The 19487-nt window shown below is 55.9% G+C and overlaps 2 protein-coding genes and 1 long non-coding RNA gene across 5 annotated transcripts; 1 reads left to right on the top strand and 2 right to left on the bottom strand.

The window, feature by feature from the left end:
• Positions 1–4675: 4675 nt before the first annotated feature.
• On the bottom strand, positions 4676–8215 carry ZNF768 (zinc finger protein 768). The gene is given in 3 exon segments (XM_032431009.1): positions 4676–5837; positions 5839–6545; positions 6837–8215. Coding segments are annotated over 3 exon segments (1659 nt in total). The 5' UTR covers positions 6925–8215; the 3' UTR covers positions 4676–4973.
• A 53-nt stretch (positions 8216–8268) lies between these two features.
• Positions 8269–16471, bottom strand: LOC116648766 (zinc finger protein 764-like). 3 transcript variants are annotated; one of them, XR_004302567.1, is made up of 4 exons: positions 15955–16471; positions 15689–15802; positions 13728–14880; positions 8269–8813 (listed from the first exon to the last, which is right to left on the bottom strand). XR_004302567.1 is itself a non-coding variant. In XM_032431010.1 (3 exons), exons 1-3 carry the CDS (start codon positions 16148–16150, stop codon positions 13964–13966), a joined length of 1227 nt encoding a protein of 408 aa, XP_032286901.1. In that variant the 5' UTR covers positions 16151–16471; the 3' UTR covers positions 13168–13963. The 3 variants fall into 3 exon arrangements, 2 of the variants coding, with proteins under 2 accessions (XP_032286901.1, XP_032286903.1); XM_032431010.1 differs by lacking the exon at positions 8269–8813 and having other exon boundaries at positions 13168–14880; XM_032431012.1 differs by lacking the exon at positions 8269–8813 and having other exon boundaries at positions 13168–14877.
• Positions 15128–19197, top strand: LOC116648767. The gene is made up of 4 exons (XR_004302568.1): positions 15128–15387; positions 17237–17367; positions 18117–18302; positions 18792–19197. It is a non-coding gene; the product is annotated as an uncharacterized LOC116648767 (long non-coding RNA).
• The last annotated feature ends 290 nt before the right edge of the window (positions 19198–19487 follow it).

Here is a 19487-nt window from a genome sequence, read left to right as displayed (position 1 = left end):
GGCTTGATCCCGAGGCCCCCACCTTTAGGAGGGACAGAGGGGCTCCTCGCTGCTGCCCTCTTGTGGTCAGTAGGACCCTGGGGGGGATGGGGGGAGAGGGGGCAGAATATGGAGTAATTTTCAGCCCAGCTCTCTGGGTCCAGCACTGGGAGCTGAGAAGCAACATTCGGTCTCCCAAGCAGTGACCTTTGAGGGCTCCCTTCTGCTTACAGGGTGTAAGCGAACATTCTCGAGCCTGGCACACAAGACCCAGAACAGTATTTCAAAGCCTGCCAGCCTCTTCCACCTCCTCAACCCCCTTCTGGTCCAGCACCCAAGGAACCATGGGGCTGGCTCATAAGAAAGACCTCAGGAAGGAAGAAGTGAGGCCCATTTTCCCAGAGAGGGGGAAAAATGTTCTAATGGTCAGAAATACCACAGAAATGCTAAAAGTGCATGCAGTTATCTGTAGGTCTCGTGAAGCCCATCAGCTTCTATGGATTCACGCAGTATTTCTTTTTTTTTTTTTTTTAAGATTTTATTTATTTATTTGACAGAGAGAGACAGCGAGAGAGGGAACACAAGCAGGGGGAGTGGGAGAGGGAGAAGCAGGCTTCCCGCCGAGCAGGGAGCCCGACGCGGGACTCGATCCCAGGACCCTGGGACCATGACCTGAGCCGAAGGCAGATGCCCAACGACTGAGCCACCCAGGCACCCCTCACGCAGTATTTCTTGAGAGTTCTGTGTCAGGGCCCACTCTGTGCCCCGAGGGCACAGTGATGAACATGACAGACAAGTCCCTGCCCCCAGGAAGCATCACCCCAGTGGGAAAACAGAGTGAAAAGGTAGAAATGTGATTCCACGTGGCGGAGGGGTTGTGAAGAAGATAAAGCAGGATAGCAGGCTGGAGAGTGATGGGGAGGGTCCTCTTACATCGCTGATGCTCTGTAACACACACACACCCAAAAAGTGAACATTTTCATCAGGTTGGGAGCAAAATAGCACAGAAAATCTGGGAGGTTCATTTCAGGAACAGACCTGCCCAGGAATCTATATCCCCGCTCCCTTAAGAGCCCCCGTCCTCAATTACCCACGTCCTTCCCCGCCCGTGTCTTTGCAAATGCTGTTCCCCTTGCCAGCCCGTCCAATTCCAGCCCATTTCTATCCTTTAAAATCTTCCTACTTCAAAGCACTCTCAAGCTTTTCTCATCCCCTCGGTTCCTAGACGAAATGACCCATTTCATCTTCACTTTGTACCCCTTCAGTACACATAACACGATGTGGGCTCCTCCCTCAAGACTGGGAGGTTCTAGAAGGCAGGATTCAGTCTTTGCTCACTTGTGTTACCAACACTGACCCCTCCCCAGGGCTGGCAACAAAGAAGACGTTCAATAAGTGTTTGATTCAGTGGCCTTCACATGTTTAGGGCTCAGGACCTCTTTATACTCTTAAAAATTAAAGATCCCCAGAGTTTTTGTTTATATGGGTTATATCTATTGGTGTTTGTCCAATTAGAAATTCAAATGGAGAAAAATTTAAAACATATGGACACCCAAGTCCACATCGCCCACAAGCTGTCCGAATGATGACCTATGTTCTCACAGGCCATGTAGCCTCTGGAAAACACCGTCCTCGTGGCACAAAGTGAAAAAGTAACACCTTAGTATCATTGGGAAAATAGTCAAAACTAGGCAGGTTTGAGTCCAGGCTCTGCTGCTTCGCAGCTGTGCCAGGTGGGGCCATTACTTACCTTCTCTGGGACTCATTTCTTCATCTGTAAAATGGGAATGATAACTGTATATCCCTCAGAGCTATTGTGAACATGATATAACACTTGCAAGTGGTCTAGAACTTTTGGGAGCACATGTGTGCTTGATAAAGGTGGGGAATAGAAATCGTTTAGTTGTGCGATGCCTGGGTGGCTCGGTTGTTGAGTGTCTGCCTTTGGTTCGGGTCGTGGTCCCAGGGTCCTGGGATCGAGTCCCACATCGGGCTCCCTGCTCAGTGGGGAGTCTGCTTCTCCCTCTGCCTGCTGTTCCCTCTGCTTGTGCTCGCTCTCTCTCTCTCTCTCTCTCTCTGACAGATAAATAAATAAAATCTTTTTAAAAAAATGGTTTAGTTGTGGAGCACCTGGCTGGCTCAGTCGGTGGAGCAGGCGACTCTTGATCTCGGGGTCATGAGTTCAATCTCCACGTTGGGTGGAAAGATGACTTTTTAAAAAAATGGTTTAGCTGTGCAGGACGATGTGGTCAAAGCGGCATGCTGGACTGCAAAAGACCTGGCACTGGAGTCCTAGTTCTTTGTGGTGACCTTGAGAAAGATGCATGCCCTTCCTGGGCTGCTTTGCCCCACCTGGGATCTGAGGGAACCTCAGGAGCTGTTGTGTGGAAGAGAGGGGTGGCGGCCGAGCAGCTGAGGCCCCCCTCACTTGACCTGCTTTAAATGCTAAGGTTCATAAGTAGCATGCAGGCTCCTTTATCAATTAAGCACCACAAGCACCGTGCCCAGGGCCCCCCGGCTTTCAATGGCCTACAGACATGTTTGGGAGCTGAAAAAAAAACAACTCCAAAGTACAAAAATTAAGTTGTATAATTGAAATAAGTGTTAAAGTAAATGTCTACAAATGTAATATGTCAGGTAGTCAAATGCAGTTCTAATTAACATCTGTAGTTACATATATGAACTATATGAAATATGGAGTATTTTAATATTTGAAATTATGTGTAGTAGGGTATCTGTACAAAAATGTGCATAAAGTTTACAAAGGTCTTTAAAAGACCGAGATTTTACTTGAAAAATAATGTTCTACTCTCAAAAATAATTAACACTTTAAAAAAACACCAAACACAACCAAACTGTGTTGAACTACGTGATTTCTTTTTTTTGTTTTAAGATTTTATTTGTTAGAGAGAGAGAGAGAGAGCGCAGAAGCAGGGGGAGTGGCAGGCAGAGGAGAAGCAGGCTTCCCGCCGAGCCGGGAGCCCGAAGCCCGAAGCCCGAAGCCCGAAGCCCGAAGCCCGAAGCCCGAAGCCCGAAGCGGGGCTCGATCCCAGGACCCTGGGATCATTACCTGAGCCGAAGGCAGACGCTTAACAACTGAGCCACCCAGGCGCCCCAAACTGTGTGATTTCTAAGGCTCCTTCCAGAGCTTGCAGAACATAAAAGAGGCTGGATAGAAACATCCTTGGAGAAGTTATTTGCTCTTGACAAGTTATAAGGCCCCGAGGATGGGTGTGGGGCTGGGGGTGACTTGAGGCTTCGAGACCCAAGAGCCCTTATAGAGCCCTGATTCCCTCGCCTGCCTGTGCGGCCGAGCTGCTGGAGCTGACGGAGCCAGGCAGATGTGGTCTGAATGTCTCACCTGCCTTCTCTCCACAGAGTGACTTTAAGCAGGTAAGAGCTCTGGGAACTCATTTCTCCTTATCCCTGAAAGAGAATGAAAAAATCTTCGCAGGGCCATCGGGCCCTTACAGGCATTCATCTCAAGATGTTCCTGGCAGCGGGTGATTCCCCAGGGTGTGGCCTGTCCTACAAATGTAATATGTCAGGTAGTCAAATGCAGTTCTAGTTAACATCTGTAGTTACATATATGAACTATATGAAATATGGAGTATTTTAATATTTGAAATTATGTGTGGTAGGGTATCTGTACAAAAATGTGCATAAAGTTTACAAAGGTTTTTAAAAGACCAAGAGATTTTACTTGAAAAATAATGTCAATAAGGTCAAGGCAGGCCACACCCCAGGATCCCACAGACTCACCGCTAACACTGACTCTCCATTCTTTCCTGAGAGCCCCGTATTAGGAGGGCTGAGGCTCAGATAGGAAAGAAAAGTAGGATAAAGGCCGGGTGGGAGCAGGGTGATCCCAATAGGCCCAGGGGTCCTAAAAAAGAGGCAGAGGTGTGGCAAATCAGGCCCAGCCTGGTGGGTTGGTCTTAAAGGCTAGAGTTGTTTAATCCTCTCACTGGGTCCCCTATGTGCCCCCTACAGGTGGGGTCGGGACTGCAGGCACTCTCTGTGGTTCTGGGCACTCCAGTCTGCACAAAGTGATGGCCGGAGGTTCCGGCTGGGGAGGGGAGCGGAGGATGGCACGGCTAGACGCAGGGAGCCAGAAAGAGATGGAACACAGGCTCTACGCCTGGCTATGAGAACAGGGTCTGTTCTCTGGCCCAAGGACAGACCCTCTGTGTTTGGTAGAAGGGATAACCCACAAAGTCGAAGGCTTTCTCACCCCTCCCACACTGGGCTCCCTGTGTGTTTGTGCAGCATTCAAAGCATGAGACAAGACTTGGGGATATACGGGCAGCTCACGTCTCCTCAGCATCAGATTATAAGATTCCAGGGAAACTTGGAACATAAAAGCGCTTCCCAGACGGGCCCCTACGGCTTCACTGGCTCCGTGTACTTATCACTGAGTGTTTCCCGCTGCCCGGGGCACTGCCCATGCACACATTTTAAGGACAAGTCTCTTTTGCCACATAAAGGTTTTTATTGAACTCAAATTCAGGGGCTCCAAAGCCTGAGGAAGACAAGGGAGGCTGGGGTTTGCACTGAGGCCCAAGCCCCACCCCAGGGCCCACTCCCCACCCCACCTACCCTCACCCCTTCCTGACTCAAGGAGGGTCTCAGTAGCTACCAATCTAAGCTACCCCACTCTAATTAAGTAACCCTCCCCCCTCCCCCCACCCCCGCCCAGCGCTTTGCCAAGCCAGGCACCCACCGAGGGGCACGCTGCCGCCCAGGCCAGCTCTCTGCCGACCTCTCTCCTGGATCTCTCCCAGAACCTCCCACTGCCTGCCTGGCCTCTCTCCAACCCCTCTTCGGAGCCCATTTCCCATAAGTCTCCAGGGCCCGTAACTTCCGGCACCCCGGCCCTAGACTCCTCCAGCCGCCCCCCGGCTTTCCCACTATGCCCCCTAAAGGTTTCTCTCCAGCCCCCTGGCCCCTTCTCTCGCGCCCACCGCCTCCCCCGCCCCGGGCGGGGCCCCAGGTCAGCGCCGGCCGGCCGCGTGGGTCCGCTGGTGGCGGATGAGGTCGGAGCTCTGCGAGAAGGCTTTGCCGCAGTCGTCGCACTTGTAGGGCCGCTCGCCGCTGTGCACCCGATGATGCTGCAGCAGCGTGGACGAGCGGCAGAAGCCCTTGCCGCACACGGCGCACCGGTAGGGCCGCTCGCCCGTGTGCGAGCGCTGGTGCTGAATCAGCGTGGACGAGCGGTTGAAGGTCTTGCCGCAGTCGGGGCAGCTGTAGGTGCGGCCCGGCAGGTGCGTGCGGGCGTGGATGGCCAGCACCGAGCTCTGGCCGAAGCGCTTGCCGCACTCCGGGCACTTGAAGGGCTTCTCGCGGGCGTGGCTGCGGGCGTGCGGGATGAGGGCCGAGCGCTGCGAGAAGCTCTTGCCGCAGATGCCGCAGCTGAAGGGCCTCTGGCCGGTGTGCACGCGCTGGTGACTGCGCAGGGACGAGTTCTGGCTGTAGCACTTGCCGCACTCGGGGCAGCTGTAGGGCCGCTCGTGGCTGTGCGTGCGCTGGTGCCGCAGGAGGTAGGAGCTGTCGCCGAAGGCCTTGCCGCAGTGCGGGCACTTGTAGGGCTTCTGACCAGAGTGGGTGCGCTGGTGGCGAAGCAGGTAAGAGCTGTCGGCGAAGGCCTTGCCACAACGGGGACACTTGTAGGGCCGCTCGCCCGTGTGGGTGCGCTGGTGTTTGATGAGGTCAGAGCTCTGGGAGAAGGCCTTGCTACACACCTCACATTTATAGGGCTTCTCACCCGTATGGATGCGCTGGTGCTGGATCAGGGTGGAGCCCCGCCCAAAGCTCTTCCCGCAGATGCCGCAGATATTAGGCCGAGGGCCCTGCCCCCCCCCTGGCCCGGCCACCCCGCCTGCCTGGCCCCCGAAGGGCCCCCGTCAGGCCCAGGGGATTCTGGAGCATCTCAAACTGGGGTGTGGCCAGCAGGGCCCCTGTGGGCATCTCAAAAGGTGGCCCTAGGGGCAGGCCCCCTGTGGGCTGCTCCCCAAACCCCTGGGTGAAGGAGTCCAAGGGGTGGACTCCCAAGGGGATGCTCAAGGGATTCTTTTCCTCAGGATTGAGAAGCATCTCTGCACCTTCCTGAAATTTGGAACTTTGAGCTTCAAATTCAGGGCTTTGGGTTTTGAACTCAGGATTCTGGGCCTCATATCCCGGGCTCTGGGATTCATACCCAGGGCTCTGGGGTCCATACCCAGGGCTCTTGGGTTCATACCCAGGGCTCCGGGGTTCATATCCAGGGCTCTTGGGGTCATACCCAGGGCTTTGGGGCTCATACCTAGGACTTTGGGGTTCAAACTCAGGGCTCTCTGATTCAGGGCTTCTGGGTGCAAATTCAGGGCTTGGGGGCACAAACCCAGGGCTTCGGGACTCAAAACCTGGGCTTTCAGGCTCAAACCTGGGGCTCTGGGGTTCAAACTCGGGGCTTTGTGGCTCAAACCCAGGGCTCTGGGGTTCAAGCCCAAAGGGTATCTCTTCGACCTCATAGTCCCCAGTGCCTTCTTGTTGAGACATTTCTTCTTCCTCATTCTCACTCATGTTGCCTGCAGGATCAGAGAATTACAGAAAACCCAGATTGTGCGGGGCCTGGAAGGTCATTTGGTCCCACCACTAGTTGCCACAAACCTCTCCCTCCTCCTCCAGCAGGGTCGCTGGCCCTGGAGCAGGTGCTGAAATTCCCACCTCCCCCTCCGCCGACCCGGGACTTCCAGTCCCCGCCCCCGCCTCCTCCAAGTCCCAGGTGTCCCAACCCCCCGCTCTCTTCCCCTCCCACGGCCCACAGCCCCCTCTCCCGCTCCCGGGCACGCTCCTCAGAGAGACGCTCCCTCCCTCACCTTTGAGGGACCCTTCGGGGCTCCCCAGTTCGTCAGGACTTTGCACATCCCCGGGCTCAAGGCCCCACGGCGACGCCTCCCGTTCCATCCCCGCCGGCTCCCAGTACGGCGGCGGCGGCGGCGATGGCGGACGATCCTGCGACCAGGCCTGAGTACCCTGAGACCCGGGCCCTCGCCGCCCGCCTGCTCAGCGCCGCCCAGGGGACCCGGCGGCCCAGACCGGGCCCCTGAGGCCGGACGTCTTGACCCCGGGCCTCTCTGGCCGGCCGGGCCCCTCCCCTACCCGCGGCCCCGCCCCCACCCACAAGGTCTCGCCTTGCCCTGGGGCCCTCCAAGGCCCCCGTGCGTCGTGGCCTCGGAGGCGAGGGTCTTCACGACTCGCCCTGCCGCCCCCGGACGCCGCTCCCCGCCCGCGACCCCGCCGTCTGGCCCCCCAGCCCGGGCTGGGCTGCGGCTGTCCGACCCCCTCCCCCCTCCCCCCTGCACAGGAAGTGTCCGTCCGCGGCCAGTTTCCCCCGCTGGCTAGCGCCACGGCCTCTCTAGGAGCGGCTGGAGGTGGAAACTCGTTGGCATTAACCCTGGGCTGGATGGCCCCGGCTTTGAGGTGGGGGATGACAGGGAGCCCTGGAGCCGGCAGGAAACCTGGGGTAGTTTGTGTGCTATGTCCTAGGTCTCCGTCCGTCCAGGAGCCTATCTATCCGTCACCCGGGCCCTGCGTCCGTCAGTGCCTGTGGCCAAGGGCGAGGCGACAAGCGAGACCAAGGTCAGCGAGAAGGAGCGACGCTTCCCGGCGCCAGCGGGGGCGGCGTCTAGCTCCCCTCCCCTCCCGGGCCTTGGGGTCAGCTTCGGCCGCGCCTCGGGAACCTAGACGGACCCCACCCCCAGCCTTGAGCTCCTGAGTCTGGGGCTCCCACCCCCCAACCCGAACCCTACTCCTCCGCACCGGCGCGCCCACCCTCACTCCTCCTGGCCCCCTCCCTTCTCTGCTCCTCCTAATCTGCACCCTACCCACTCGGGGAGGGCTAGGATCGTTGCCAAGGAAACAGCCCCGCCTCCGGTTTCCAGAGGCACCGCCCCTACCTCCCAAGGAGTACAGCGATTGGCTGGGGGAGCTTGCGCTCTCATCGTCCCGCCTCCTCCCACTACACCAACTGCTAGGCGTTAATGGTCGCCAGGGAACGCGAGGCACCTTTCTGATTGGCTGGAGGGGGCAGGCCGGTTCCACCTACCCCAGCGGTCAGAAGTGCCTGCGGGAGGGCTGAGAGGGAGGTGCCTGGCGTCTCCCTTCCCGTCCCCGGGCTGGTGCTTTCAGAACTTTTCCCGCCCCCACTTACCTTTCATTATGTCTTATCTCTCTGAAGAAAGCCAAGGGATCTGGAGACAGACAACCTTCCCTACTCCCCCCCACCCCACCCCACCCCGATCTCCCGCATACTTCCTTTCCCAGCACTTTCCTTTCTCCCACAGGTTCCTGGTGCTGAAGGGGCCAGTTGGCCGATCCTCCCGCAGAGAGGAGGCTGCTTTCTTTTCTATCACCTGCCTACCCCTTCCACCTTCCCCGAAGTGGGAGCCTTAGTCCCTGGTTCCTGGGTTTTCTCACAGAGAGGCAGGGATCCTATGGGAGTTACTTCCAGGTGAGGGTGGCGGAGTTCAGAAGTAGAGAACCATCGGGCCATTAAGGGAGCTAAGAACTCTCCGGTCCTGTCTGACTTGGACAGAAGCTTGTAGAAGGGAACCTAAGAAACACTGCCCTTGGTGCAGCTTTGAATCAAGGGAAAAGTGATTCTGGAAAGACAATTCTTGTCCCCTTTTTTATCCTTGCTGCTGAAAGTATTTTGGTAGCGTTCTTGACAATTGATGAGCCAAATTCTCCCTGTGTGAGTGATGCAGGAGCCATGATTGTGTTTTCGCGTTGCCTTCTCAGACAAATGAAGGGAAGAAACTGGTTTAGGAGGAAAGATGGCATCTTCCATTCTCCTGAAAAGAGATGAGAACAAGAATCTGGAGAATTGCAAGCAGTAAAAGCCTAGAGACAACAGAGGCTTACAAATAGAATCACAATTATCTCCCTACAAATAAAGCAGGAGCACGTTTCTCCCCCGCAGAGGAACAGCTTCCCCAGCTCCATGCCTGTCTCCCACCCCACTGTCGGTCTGTCCTAAAACCTTCTGTGAAGAATGGCTCACCCAGTCCAGCACTAGATGGCCCACACGGGCAGGACACCCTACAAGTGCACTGACTATGGAAGGAGCTGGCCCTGGAGCACCCCCTGGTCATTCCCAAAGCACTCACACAAATGAGAAACGAACGTCTCCTTCATGAGACACTTTTCTCTGACCTCCAACCTGCTTACCCACCAGAAAACGTACACAGGAGAGCAGCTGTTCCCTGCAAAGTGTGTGGCGAGGCGTCCAGCCCCAGCTCCGACACGGTCCCATTGCCTGCAGCACTCTCCACAAGCCCCACATGTAGCAGAAGTCAGGGCAGGGCTGCAAGCTGCTTTGGCACCCGCATGGACACCCATGAGGATCCCTGGGGTCCTGGGATCGAGCACCCACATGGACATTCAGTCTTCCTAGTACCTAGAGTAAAGGAGTAGCTGACTTCCAGGCAGCCTCCTCCAGCACCAGGCCTATCCATGCAATGGGCCTGAGAAACAACCAGCCTGTCTGCCACTCACCCATAGCAGTGAGAGGCTCTAAGCACAGGGAATCCTCTGATGTGGGTTCCAGCTTGACCCGGCACCAACTGATCCAAGGCAAGAGTCCACTGACCTTATTCTACCACTGTGTCCTGGTGAGGAAGAGCTAGGTTTGTGTCCTGAGTTGGGCGGCCACTTTGTCCATAGGATCGTTCCCGATGGGTGGCAGCGCTGGGGCAGAGGTATTCGGTGTGCAACACTTATGGTCCAGCCAACTTGGCCAGCATTGAGCAAAGGCCCTCAGCGTGAGGGGGACTCCTGCGTGAACTGCTCTTTCCCTGCATGCAACGGACAGATGCTACGAGAGACGTCCCTGTATATTCAAGAAGATTTGAGGTACCCGCAAGAGCTCAGCCATGGCACAGGCCCCTTTGGGAAGAACAAAGAAAATGGGAGTCTTTGTCATCCTCTGACCTCAAGCATTTGCGAAACTAAAAGCAGCTAGAAAGTAACATTTTGTTCAGAGCATCATTACCAGGTGTGAGAGTCCATCCCTGGAGATTCTGATTCAGTAGTCCAGAGATAAAGCCCAGGGAGCTGGCTACATTTTAAAGTTACTGAATGGGATTGTGTGGCAGAAAGGCCTTACTTTGTTTGTTTGTTTGTTTTAAAGATTTTATTTATTTATTTGACAGAGAGAGACACAGTGAGAGAGGGAACACAAGCAGGGGGAGTGGGAGAGGGAGAAGCAGGCTTCCTGCCGAGCAGGGAGCCTGATGTGGGGCTTAATCCCAGGACCCTAGGATCATGACCTGAGCCGAAGGCAGACGCTTAACGACTGAGCCACCCAGGTGCCCCAGAAAGGCCCTACTTTGAAAAATACTTGCCTAGGGGTGCCTGGGTGGCTCAGTTGGTTAAGCATCTGTCTTCAGCTCAGGTCATGATCCTGGGGTCCTGGGATCGAGCCCCACATTGGGCTCCCTGCTCAGTGGGGAGTCTGCTTCTCCTTCTCCCTCTGCCCCTCCCCACCCTGCTTATGCTCGCTTTCTCTCTAATAAATAAAATCTTTAAAAAAGGGGGAAAAAAAGAAAGAAAAATAGTGGCCTACAGCAGGTTTTTGCTTCTTTGGGTCATAAACATCTTTGCACATCCCATTCCTAGAGACACACACATAAACAAACATTCAAAAATGTTTAGGGGTCTTGGGGCGCCTGGGTGGTTCAGTCGGTTAAGCATCTGCCTTTGGGGGGTGCCTGGGTGGCTCAGTCAGTTAGGTGTCTGCCTTCAGCTCAGGTCATGATCCCGGGGTCCTGGGATTAAGCCCCACATAGGGCTCCCTGCTCAACAGGAATCCTGCTTCTCCCTCTCCCACTCCCCCTGCTTGTGTTCCCTCTCTCGCTGTGTCTCTGTCAAATAAATAAGTAAAATTTTCAAAAAAAAAAGTATCTGATTCGGCTCAGTTCCTGATCTCAGGGTCCTAGGATGGAGTCCACATTCCCTGTGGGGCTTCCTGCTCAGTGGGGAGCCTGCTTCTCCTTACTCCCCTGCCACACACCCCCCTTGTGCTCTCTCTCTCAAATAAATAAATTTAAAAAATCTTCTAAAAAAATGTTTAGGGGTCTTTAAAAGCTCAAGTCGGCACTTGTCCTTATTTTACATGGCTTGGACAAGTTAGGAATGGGTCATGTGGTCATGACTTTGACCTTTCACTCTGGCCATTTGGATGGGGCTCATTTTGTCTGGTTCAGACAAGCATTTCTCCTGATGTACCAAGAAAGCCCTAGGAAAACCCTCTTCCTGGCTTAAAGTGCTTTGGGGTCTAAACCTTAAAGACCTATGGTAGCAGAGAGAGAAAAGGGAGCCCCATCTCCGGTGGCAGTATCCATGCCAAGAAATGAGGAGCTGAGAACGGAGTGAGGCTAAGGCTTAAGCATTTCGTGACATTCAAAAATCGATTAAATGACAGAAAGTTGGGTCGTGAGGGCAGGGAGCAGAGGAGCTGGGTCTGGTTTTGGGGCCCTAAGCAAGCCTTGCAAACTTCAAAGCACTCGGAGAAAGTAGTAATTATGGTACCTTTAATTGGCAAGCTGAGGGCAGGATCCAGATCTGACTTTGAATCTGAGCTGACAACTGGTATTGCAGGCTGGACTTTCCCCGGGCAGCGCTGAGGGTGAGGCAAGGGAAGGGTTGTACACTGGCTTCTCTTTAGGGAATTAAAAGCTGGTACAAAGGTAGGTCCTGCTGTCAAGGTGCCTCTTTTCACTGCTCGTCCCCTTTGTGACAAGATGGCACCTGAGCCAACCCTCCCAGTAAAGTTTAGCGTAAGCCAGGTGCTGGTGGGGTCAGATCTGAAGATTAAATTGATATCAATTCAGTTGATTATTTCACCTGAACAGTGTCTTTCCCCCCAGATTTTCTACCTCTTCCTTTAGAAGTTTCTCTAGGTTGACAAATCTGGCTTCTTCCTAAGGTAGGCCAGACAGGACATGGGGCAGATTTGGGTGAAGAAGGCGGGTGCGCACAGACCGGCAGAAGACACAAGCCCCTGCTATTACTCCTTGAGGCGAAGGTGAAGGAGGCAGGAATGGGTCTGCCCGTGGCTGGCGGCGGCGTCACTGGGATAAGGCTGGACTCTGACCACAGGGGAACTGGGTGGCTGATGGATAATGGAGTCATAAGCGACACGGCTTGGGAACACAGATGAGCAGTTCCCTTGGCTACTAACCCCAAATGTTCTTGGCCTTGTCCCTCTTTGTTCATGATGAGAGGTACTTGAGAAGAGGCAAGCTTGGCTTCTGTTTGCCCTGGAACTCTCATCTCAGGCTGGTTTCTCCCTTGCCTTGCTTTGCTGTGTGGCTGTCCTATCATCTTGTAACTGGGCCTCACTGACACTGGGTTGCTCTGTCCCTAGTCCAGGTCATTGCTTGGGAGCTGTCGTAGGGAGGGAGCAGATTGCTCCAGAACCCTGGCTGAGACACGGGCAAGGAACTCAGGTGTGGTGTGGTAAAGACAGCAGTAAACCAAGAACCCTGGAGGCTCACTCACTCTGTATGTGACCTTGGATGGGTCGTTTGGCCTTCCCCAGTCTGAGTCCCCAAATGCAAAAGGATAGAAAAGCTAAGATCTCTTCCAGGTCAAAAATGTGATGAGGCCCTCCTGGCTGGCTGGCTGGTGGCTAAGGCCCGAGCAGTAGGGCTCTCCCAGGGAGGCTCAAGGAGGACTGGAGGGCACACTCAGAGCCTTCCTCTTCAAAACCAGGAACTGCCAGTTAGCCAAGAGGCCTATCGTGGTGTGGCAGAGATACCTCTCGGTTTGGGGCAAAATACAGAATCCTGACAGCCTCTTCCTCACTGGGCTGTCCTTTCCAAGCTACATGGACAAGGTCCAAGCTGATGGACAAGACAGTACTTTGTAAACCAGAGAACGTGATACAAGCAGACATCTGAAATAAAGCCTGCTTGTCCTTCTCTTCTGCCCTCTCACACGGGTGCTGTCAACCTGAATCTCTGGATCAGGACAACATGAATGTGGGGCGCCTGGGTGGCTCAGAAGGTTAGGTGTCTGCCTTTGGCTCAGGTCATGATCCCAGAGTCCTAGGACTGAGCCCCACATTGGGCTCCTTGCTTCTCCCTCTCCCTCTACTGTTCCCCCTGCTTCTGCTCTCTCGCTGTCTCTGTCAAATAAATAAATGAAATCTTAAAAAAAAAATAAATAAATAAAAAATAAAATAGAACATGAATGCTATCCACCAGTCTGCAAACTCAAATGACTACAGGAGCCCAACGGGTCACGTAAACAAGGGGAAAATGCCCGATGGAGAGGGCCTGCTGTACTGGGGACACGGACAAGCGAGGACGAGGGCCAGCTAACGCTGGTGGCAAGCCGGGAAGGGCTGGTGGGCAGGCTGAACAGCTGCCCTGCGCTTCCTGCCACCTGTTCCTTTGTGGGAGCTCGGGTCGAGTTGCCAAATCCCTGAATTTTTCAAAAGAGGCCAGAAACCTGAATTTTTGTGTGAAATATCCTTTTAAGTCTTAACCATGATTTGTAACATTTTTAAATGCTGGTTGGACCAAAAATAATTTGTAAAAGGTTGCCACGAGCCAGATTCAGTACAAGGCCGTCAGTTTTTAACTCCTGCAGTAAAGACAACCGATACAGCGAATTTCCCTTCTACCTCAATCCTCTTAACGTGTCTAAGTGGAGAAACTAGCTTTTCTTCCCCACAGCGGAGGTCTCGTGCAGGTGCTTACCTCAGCCCTAACGGAGCAGAGGGGGCTTCTAGAGTCTGGGACAGTAGGGAGCAAGGTGTCAGCAGATCAAGCTCGTGAAGGCCTAAGATAAGAGGGTCCTCATCCCCCAGGTCCACCTCTTGCCTGGAATTGTGTGACCTCCCTGGAGCTGCCACAGAGGTTCGGGCCCCTGAGCCCAACCTGGGCCTCAGGCAATGTCTAGATCTTCACCCTTTGCCTTGACATCTTTAGGACCATCACCCGCACTCCTGGAATATTTCTGGGTAGTGCTGGAAGCCCACAGGTGGGTCCCGGTCCCCTTGGCCAGGGGCCAGAGGCACAGGCAATGCACGGGCACCCCGGCCCCTGTGCCCCCCGGCACCAGGCCTGTGGACCCACTGGTGCTTGGCCATGGCTGACTTCTGGCCAAAGCACCTGCCGCACTGAGGACAGGGGTAGGGGCGTTCGCCGCTGTGGGTACGCCGATGGGCTGCCATTTCGGAGCTCTGTCGGAAACAGCGCCCACAGTCTGGGCACGGGTAGGGCTTCTCGCCCGTGTGGGTGCGTATGTGGCGCCGAAGGTCCGACGCGTGGGCAAAGGCGCGGCCACAGTCCGGGCAGGGGAAGGGCGTCTCGCCACTGTGGACCCGCTGGTGCTGGTAGAGGGCCGAGCTCTGGCTAAAGCAGCGGCCGCAGTCCGCACAGCCGTACGGCTTCTCGCCCGTGTGCACCCGCAGGTGAGTGGTGAGGGCAGAGCGCTGCGTGAAGGCGCGACCACAGGCCAGGCAGCGGTGCGGCCGCTCCCCGCGGTGGATGGCCCGGTGCTTGCTCAGAGAGGACGCCTGGCTGAAGCCCTTACCGCAGTCGGGGCACCGGAAGGGCTTCTCGCCCGTGTGCGTGTACAGGTGCTCCGCCAGCGTGGAACGCCAGGCAAAACTCTTCCCGCACACGTAGCAACCATGACGCTGGTCGGCTCTCGGGACAGGGGGATGCGCACAGAGCGGGGGGCGACCCCGGCGCGGGGCCTTGGACGGCTGCTCCGAGCTGTCAGGGAGGCCAGCAGAAGCGCGCGTTGGAGCCTTGGGCCCAGGAGGCCGAGCTTCCACAGAAAGGCTCTTCTCCGGGGCCTCAGTCCCTCCTCTTTGTCTCTCCTCTTCCTTGTTTCTGGAATCTGCTGGGAGGTAAGGGGAGAGCTTAGACCCTCGCTCACCCTGGTTCTTATGGCCAAACCCCCAATGGTGACAGAGACGCCTTTTAGATACAGCCACCTCTGGACCCCCTGCGGCCTCTGGGACTCAGCTCGGTACAGGCAGGGAAGCTCGGAGGGACACATTCTCCTGAACTGCCGAGGACAGAAAAGACACCAAGACAAAGAAGGAAGGAAGGAAGGGAACACCGCGCGTTCTACCTCAGAGCTGGGGAAATGGGGGCGGAGGGGACATTGTTGCTGGATCCTGGAGGAGGAGAGGATGTCTCAGGACACTCCAGGCAGCAGGAACAGGTTCGTGCAAGGGAGGCAGGACCGCGGCCGCACTGCCAAGCTCACGGAAGGGGGTGCGGTGCAAGGATCAACTGGAGGAAGGAAACAAACAGTGGCACCCACACGAGAGAGGAGACGGCCACAAACACGGAACAAAAAGACAGGAAGCTAAAACACAAGAGGAGGCCGCGAAGCTAGAGGGTAGGAAAGCGACAGGAGGGACGATGTGAAGCTCGAGAGCTCTGAGACCAACAGGATGTGAGGGGCACAGAGCCGCCGGAGAGGCAGCTACGCAAGGCCCCGCAGCCCAGCAGAGCCCGGGCCACCCTCGCAGCCCCTTTGTGGGCTGAAGCCCGCGGCGAGGCACGGGCCGGCATGGTAACCCCAGCGGGGCAAGCAACCCGGGGAGGGAAACGAGGAGCAGGGAAGGTGCTGGCAGAGGGGCAGCCGGGTGGCCCAGGCCCAGAGGCGGTCCCGGGAGACGCAGTCCCCAATACTTCACCTGCGTCTGCTTCTGTCAGACACTCTCCCACCTCCGGATCCCGGGCAGCCGGGCCCCACAGGTCGGCCTCTTCCTCCACCCAGGAGATGAGAGCTGGCTTGGCGCCTCGGAACCCTGGGGGAGGAGAACGCAAACCCCGCGCTGCCGGGAGGCCGCCCCCCGCCGTCCCGCCTTCCCGGACCTCGGGGCTCCCACTGCCGGGGCCAGCCCGGGAGGCTGGGCGGGGCGGGCGGGGAGGTGGCCCGGGCGAGCCGGCGGGGCCTCACCGAGCGCGCCCAGGTGGCCGTAGGTCTCCCGCATCACGTCCCGGTACAGGGCCCTCTGCGCGGGCCGCAGACAGCCCCACTCCTCCGGGGAGAAGTACACGGCCACGTCCGCGAAGCTCACGGCGCCCGGCCCCCTCCGCTCGCGCCCGGCGCCGTCCGGTTCCCACGCGGGCAGCGGGGCCGGAGGCGGCGCCATGGCAAGGGCCCGGCCGGGGTCCGCGGTCCCGAAGGCCGCGAGCGCAGCAGCCCGCCCCTCGAGGGCCCACCGGGGTGGCCAGGCCCCAAGAGCCGCGAGCGGAAGGGACACCGAGCATCAGAAAGAAATGGCGGCAACGCGCCGCGCGAACGTTGCTCCTACGCCACCGTGCCCAGATGACGCCTCCCCCGGGGTCTCCGGGTGGCTTTGTCCCCGAGCCCTCAGCCAAAATGGCCGCGACGGCTACAAGTGCGGGAGGGGGCGGCGGGCCTCCCCTGCCCCGCGAGGTGCCCGCGCCCGCCGCGCTGGGACGCGCAGCCGCAGCCCCGCCCGGGCTTGGAGGCGGGACGGGCGCGGCGGAGGGTGCGGGCTGACCCGTCGGCCCGCTCTGCCCTCGTGAACTCCACGCTACTCTTCGTCGCCGGGCCGTTCATAAGTGGGTTCCTGGGTTTCGGCCCGTCACTGGGTGACAGCGCACTTTCCCCAGTGTTGAGAGGAGAAAAATGTAGTGGGTCAAAGAGAAGCTTCTCTACTGGGAGCTTCTTCGAGCCTGAAGTTCTGGAGCTTCTATTTCAGGAGATCGTGGGGGCGGCTGGGAGGGGGGGTAGGGTAAGGTCTGTAAAAGTCGGAAGGACCCACTTTCTGCAACCTTACTTTCTTACTTTCTCCGCACGTGCCCTGCAGGAGGCCTCTCGAACATCTGTTTACCTCTAGCTCAAGCCTGGCTCCTAAGCTCCTGATCCCAGAGCCACCTGCCCCCTTGCCCCTGCTCGAATTCCCACTAGAACTTCGCACTAGGCATGGCTCCAACTGAACTCATCATCCCTTTCTTCCCGCACCCTGCTCCTCCTGGGGTCTTTAGAAGCAAACGCACCCACTCTCCCTATCATTTCTACCTCCAACCTCCTTCTCTCACTCCACACATTTATTGACGGCTTACTCTGCGTCCCCACATGCCTTCATAAATACCCTACCCTAAAAAGACTTGATAATTTTCCTTTGGCCGGCTAAATCACTGCATTTCACACCTCCCTTCACCAGGTCTGGGGGCTAGTCTGGAGCTTCTCTCTGCTTGCCTCCTTCCAGAGGTCTTCCTGAGGCTTCTGCCTAACCACCTTGTATCTGGTGGATGCTTCTCCCCGACACCAGAGGAGCTGGGCAAGTAGAGGTGATCAAAGCAGAAAGGGGAAAGGAAAAGATGAAAAGCCTGGAAAAAGGTAAGGATGCAGATTTGCCCAGGGACTTGACTGAGCTCTAGCTACTCCTAGCCTCCGGCCCCTGAAGGACACAAGAAAACAAATTTTTTTTTCAGTAAGAGTAATGGCGTTTTATCATCTGTCAGTGCCCACCCCTCACGGTGATGCCTCTCACATGTAGGCCTGGAAGAGCTCTGGGTAGTGCTGGAAACTCACAGAGGGGTCTGGACACTCCTGAGGAAGAGCCCAGGGCAGAGCTCACACCTGTGTGTCAGCCCTTGAGGTCCACGGCACCAGGCTGGCACTGGGGTCTACTGGTGGGCCTCTGGCTGAAGCACCTTCCACACTGGGGACAGGGATAGGACAGCTTGCCTGTGAGAGTCAGCAGGTAGCACGAGAGGTGCAGCTGTGGCAGAAACAGGTGCCACACTACGTGCAGGCAAAGGGCCACTCTCCAGAATGCACTGAGTCAGGTGAAACGTCATGGCAAAGCGTGCCTGTACTTGGGGCAGGATGCTGTGTGAGTTCCGGGCACGGAGGCTGGGTGTAGAGTTGGGGCTTGGGAAAGGCCTGTCTACCTGGGGTGCTTTGACCACAGGCTCAGAGACCAAGCTAGTGTCTCTGACCCCAGGGGCTCACGACAACTCCCCGGTAGACTCCTTCTGCTGGCTTCTTCCAAACGTATCATTTTTCTGAGTGGCTGTTTTGAAACAAAGCAGATTCAAAACTTAATTTTTGCCCTGTTCAGTCAAACTCTACTCAATATTTAGGTGACAGAATCAACTTTCACAACCTCAGATGGGTGCCTAGCCCCTGGAAGCACCCACCTAGATTGTGTTGACCAATTGAGGGGGTCACGGCAAGTCAGGGACATTCCCACTTCAGGACCAACCCAAAGAGACACCCTCAACTAGAAAAACAGCTGTTACAAGTTACAGGCACCTAGAGACAGAAAGGTGAGCTGCTTCCATCCTAAACTTTAATTCACACATTGCCACTGACCTAGAGTTTGGATGATTTGTACAGTGTGACCTGATCTTGGGATCCGTGGATGCCTCAATTAAGTGAAAAAGAGAAGGTCAAGATTCTAGTCTCCAGTGGGTATCATAAATTCAGGCCAGCAAAAAGTTAGTAAGGAACATGTAGATGGTGTTTCTTTCTTTCTTTTTTTAAAGATTTTATTTATTTATTTGAGAGAGAGAGAGAGCAGGAGCGGGGTGGGGGGAGAGGCAGATGGAGAGGGAGAGGCAGACTCCCCGCTGAGCAAGTAGCCCGATGCGGGACTCGATCCCAGGACGCTGGGATCATGACCGGAGCCGAAGGCAGACGCTTAACCGACTGGGCCACCCAGGCGTCCCTAGATGGTGTTTCTTGTTCAACAAAACATTTTCCCTTCCAGCTGGACCTGGAACATTACCCCCACTTCTCATCTTTCTTTCTCTCAGGCATCCACCTGGGGATCCTGAGCATCTGCCCTCCACAGCTGGGCCATCTTTTCTACCCAGGAGATGAGAGCTGGTTTGGGCTCTGGAATCTTGGAGAAGAACGCTAATCACTCAATAAACAATTCTTCGTTCATTCATTTGATGAAAACATATTGGGCATTGTTTGTGTGGCAGGCATTGTTCTAGATGTTCTAGGTGTTGGGAGACATTGGTGAACCAAGATAAGGTTCCTACTCTAAGTTTACACTAAGCTCTAAGTTTACACTAAGGGAGAAAGCCACCTCTGAGCTCTGGGGGCAAAGGTGCAGAGACCTTCAGGCAGTTAGAGAGCTAGACAAAGAGCTGCAGCTGAGACTTCCTGCTTGGGGCAGAAGAGCTCCAGGAGGAACTTCTTAGAGACCGCATTTGAGAAGGGCATTGAAAGATGTTAGATTAGGCTCATTTAAGCCAGATGTGTGTCCCGGGCTCCCTGCTCAGCAGGAAGCCTGCTTTTCCCTCTCCCACTCCCCCTGCTTCTGTTCCCTCTCTCTGTGTGTCTCTCTCTGTCAAATAAATAAATAAAACCTTTAAAAAAGAAAAAACAAAACCAAAAAAAACCAACCCAAAGATTCCTTGTAGCTGGAGCCAGTGGGATCATTCGGCTGTAGGGAGAGACTGGGTTTGAACTGGAGGTTAGCAAGCCGCGGGCTTTCACAC

This window comes from Phoca vitulina, unplaced genomic scaffold, assembly GCF_004348235.1.
Source record: "Phoca vitulina isolate PV1807 unplaced genomic scaffold, GSC_HSeal_1.0 scaffold45, whole genome shotgun sequence".
Classification (NCBI taxonomy): domain Eukaryota; kingdom Metazoa; phylum Chordata; class Mammalia; order Carnivora; family Phocidae; genus Phoca; species Phoca vitulina.
The sequence above is the reverse complement of the archived record's forward strand: the minus strand, read 5'-3'. Positions and strand labels throughout refer to the sequence as shown.

Coding starts and splice junctions, on each gene's coding strand:
- LOC116648766 (XM_032431010.1), bottom strand. CDS start 16,150: ATGGCGCCGCCTCCGGCCCCGCTGCCCGCGTGGGAACCGGACGGCGCC. Junction 15,803..15,954: donor CGGCCACCTGGGCGCGCTCG/GTGAGGCCCCGC, acceptor CTCCTCCCCCAG/GGTTCCGAGGCGCCAAGCCA. Junction 14,881..15,688: donor TCTGACAGAAGCAGACGCAG/GTGAAGTATTGG, acceptor CTTACCTCCCAG/CAGATTCCAGAAACAAGGAA.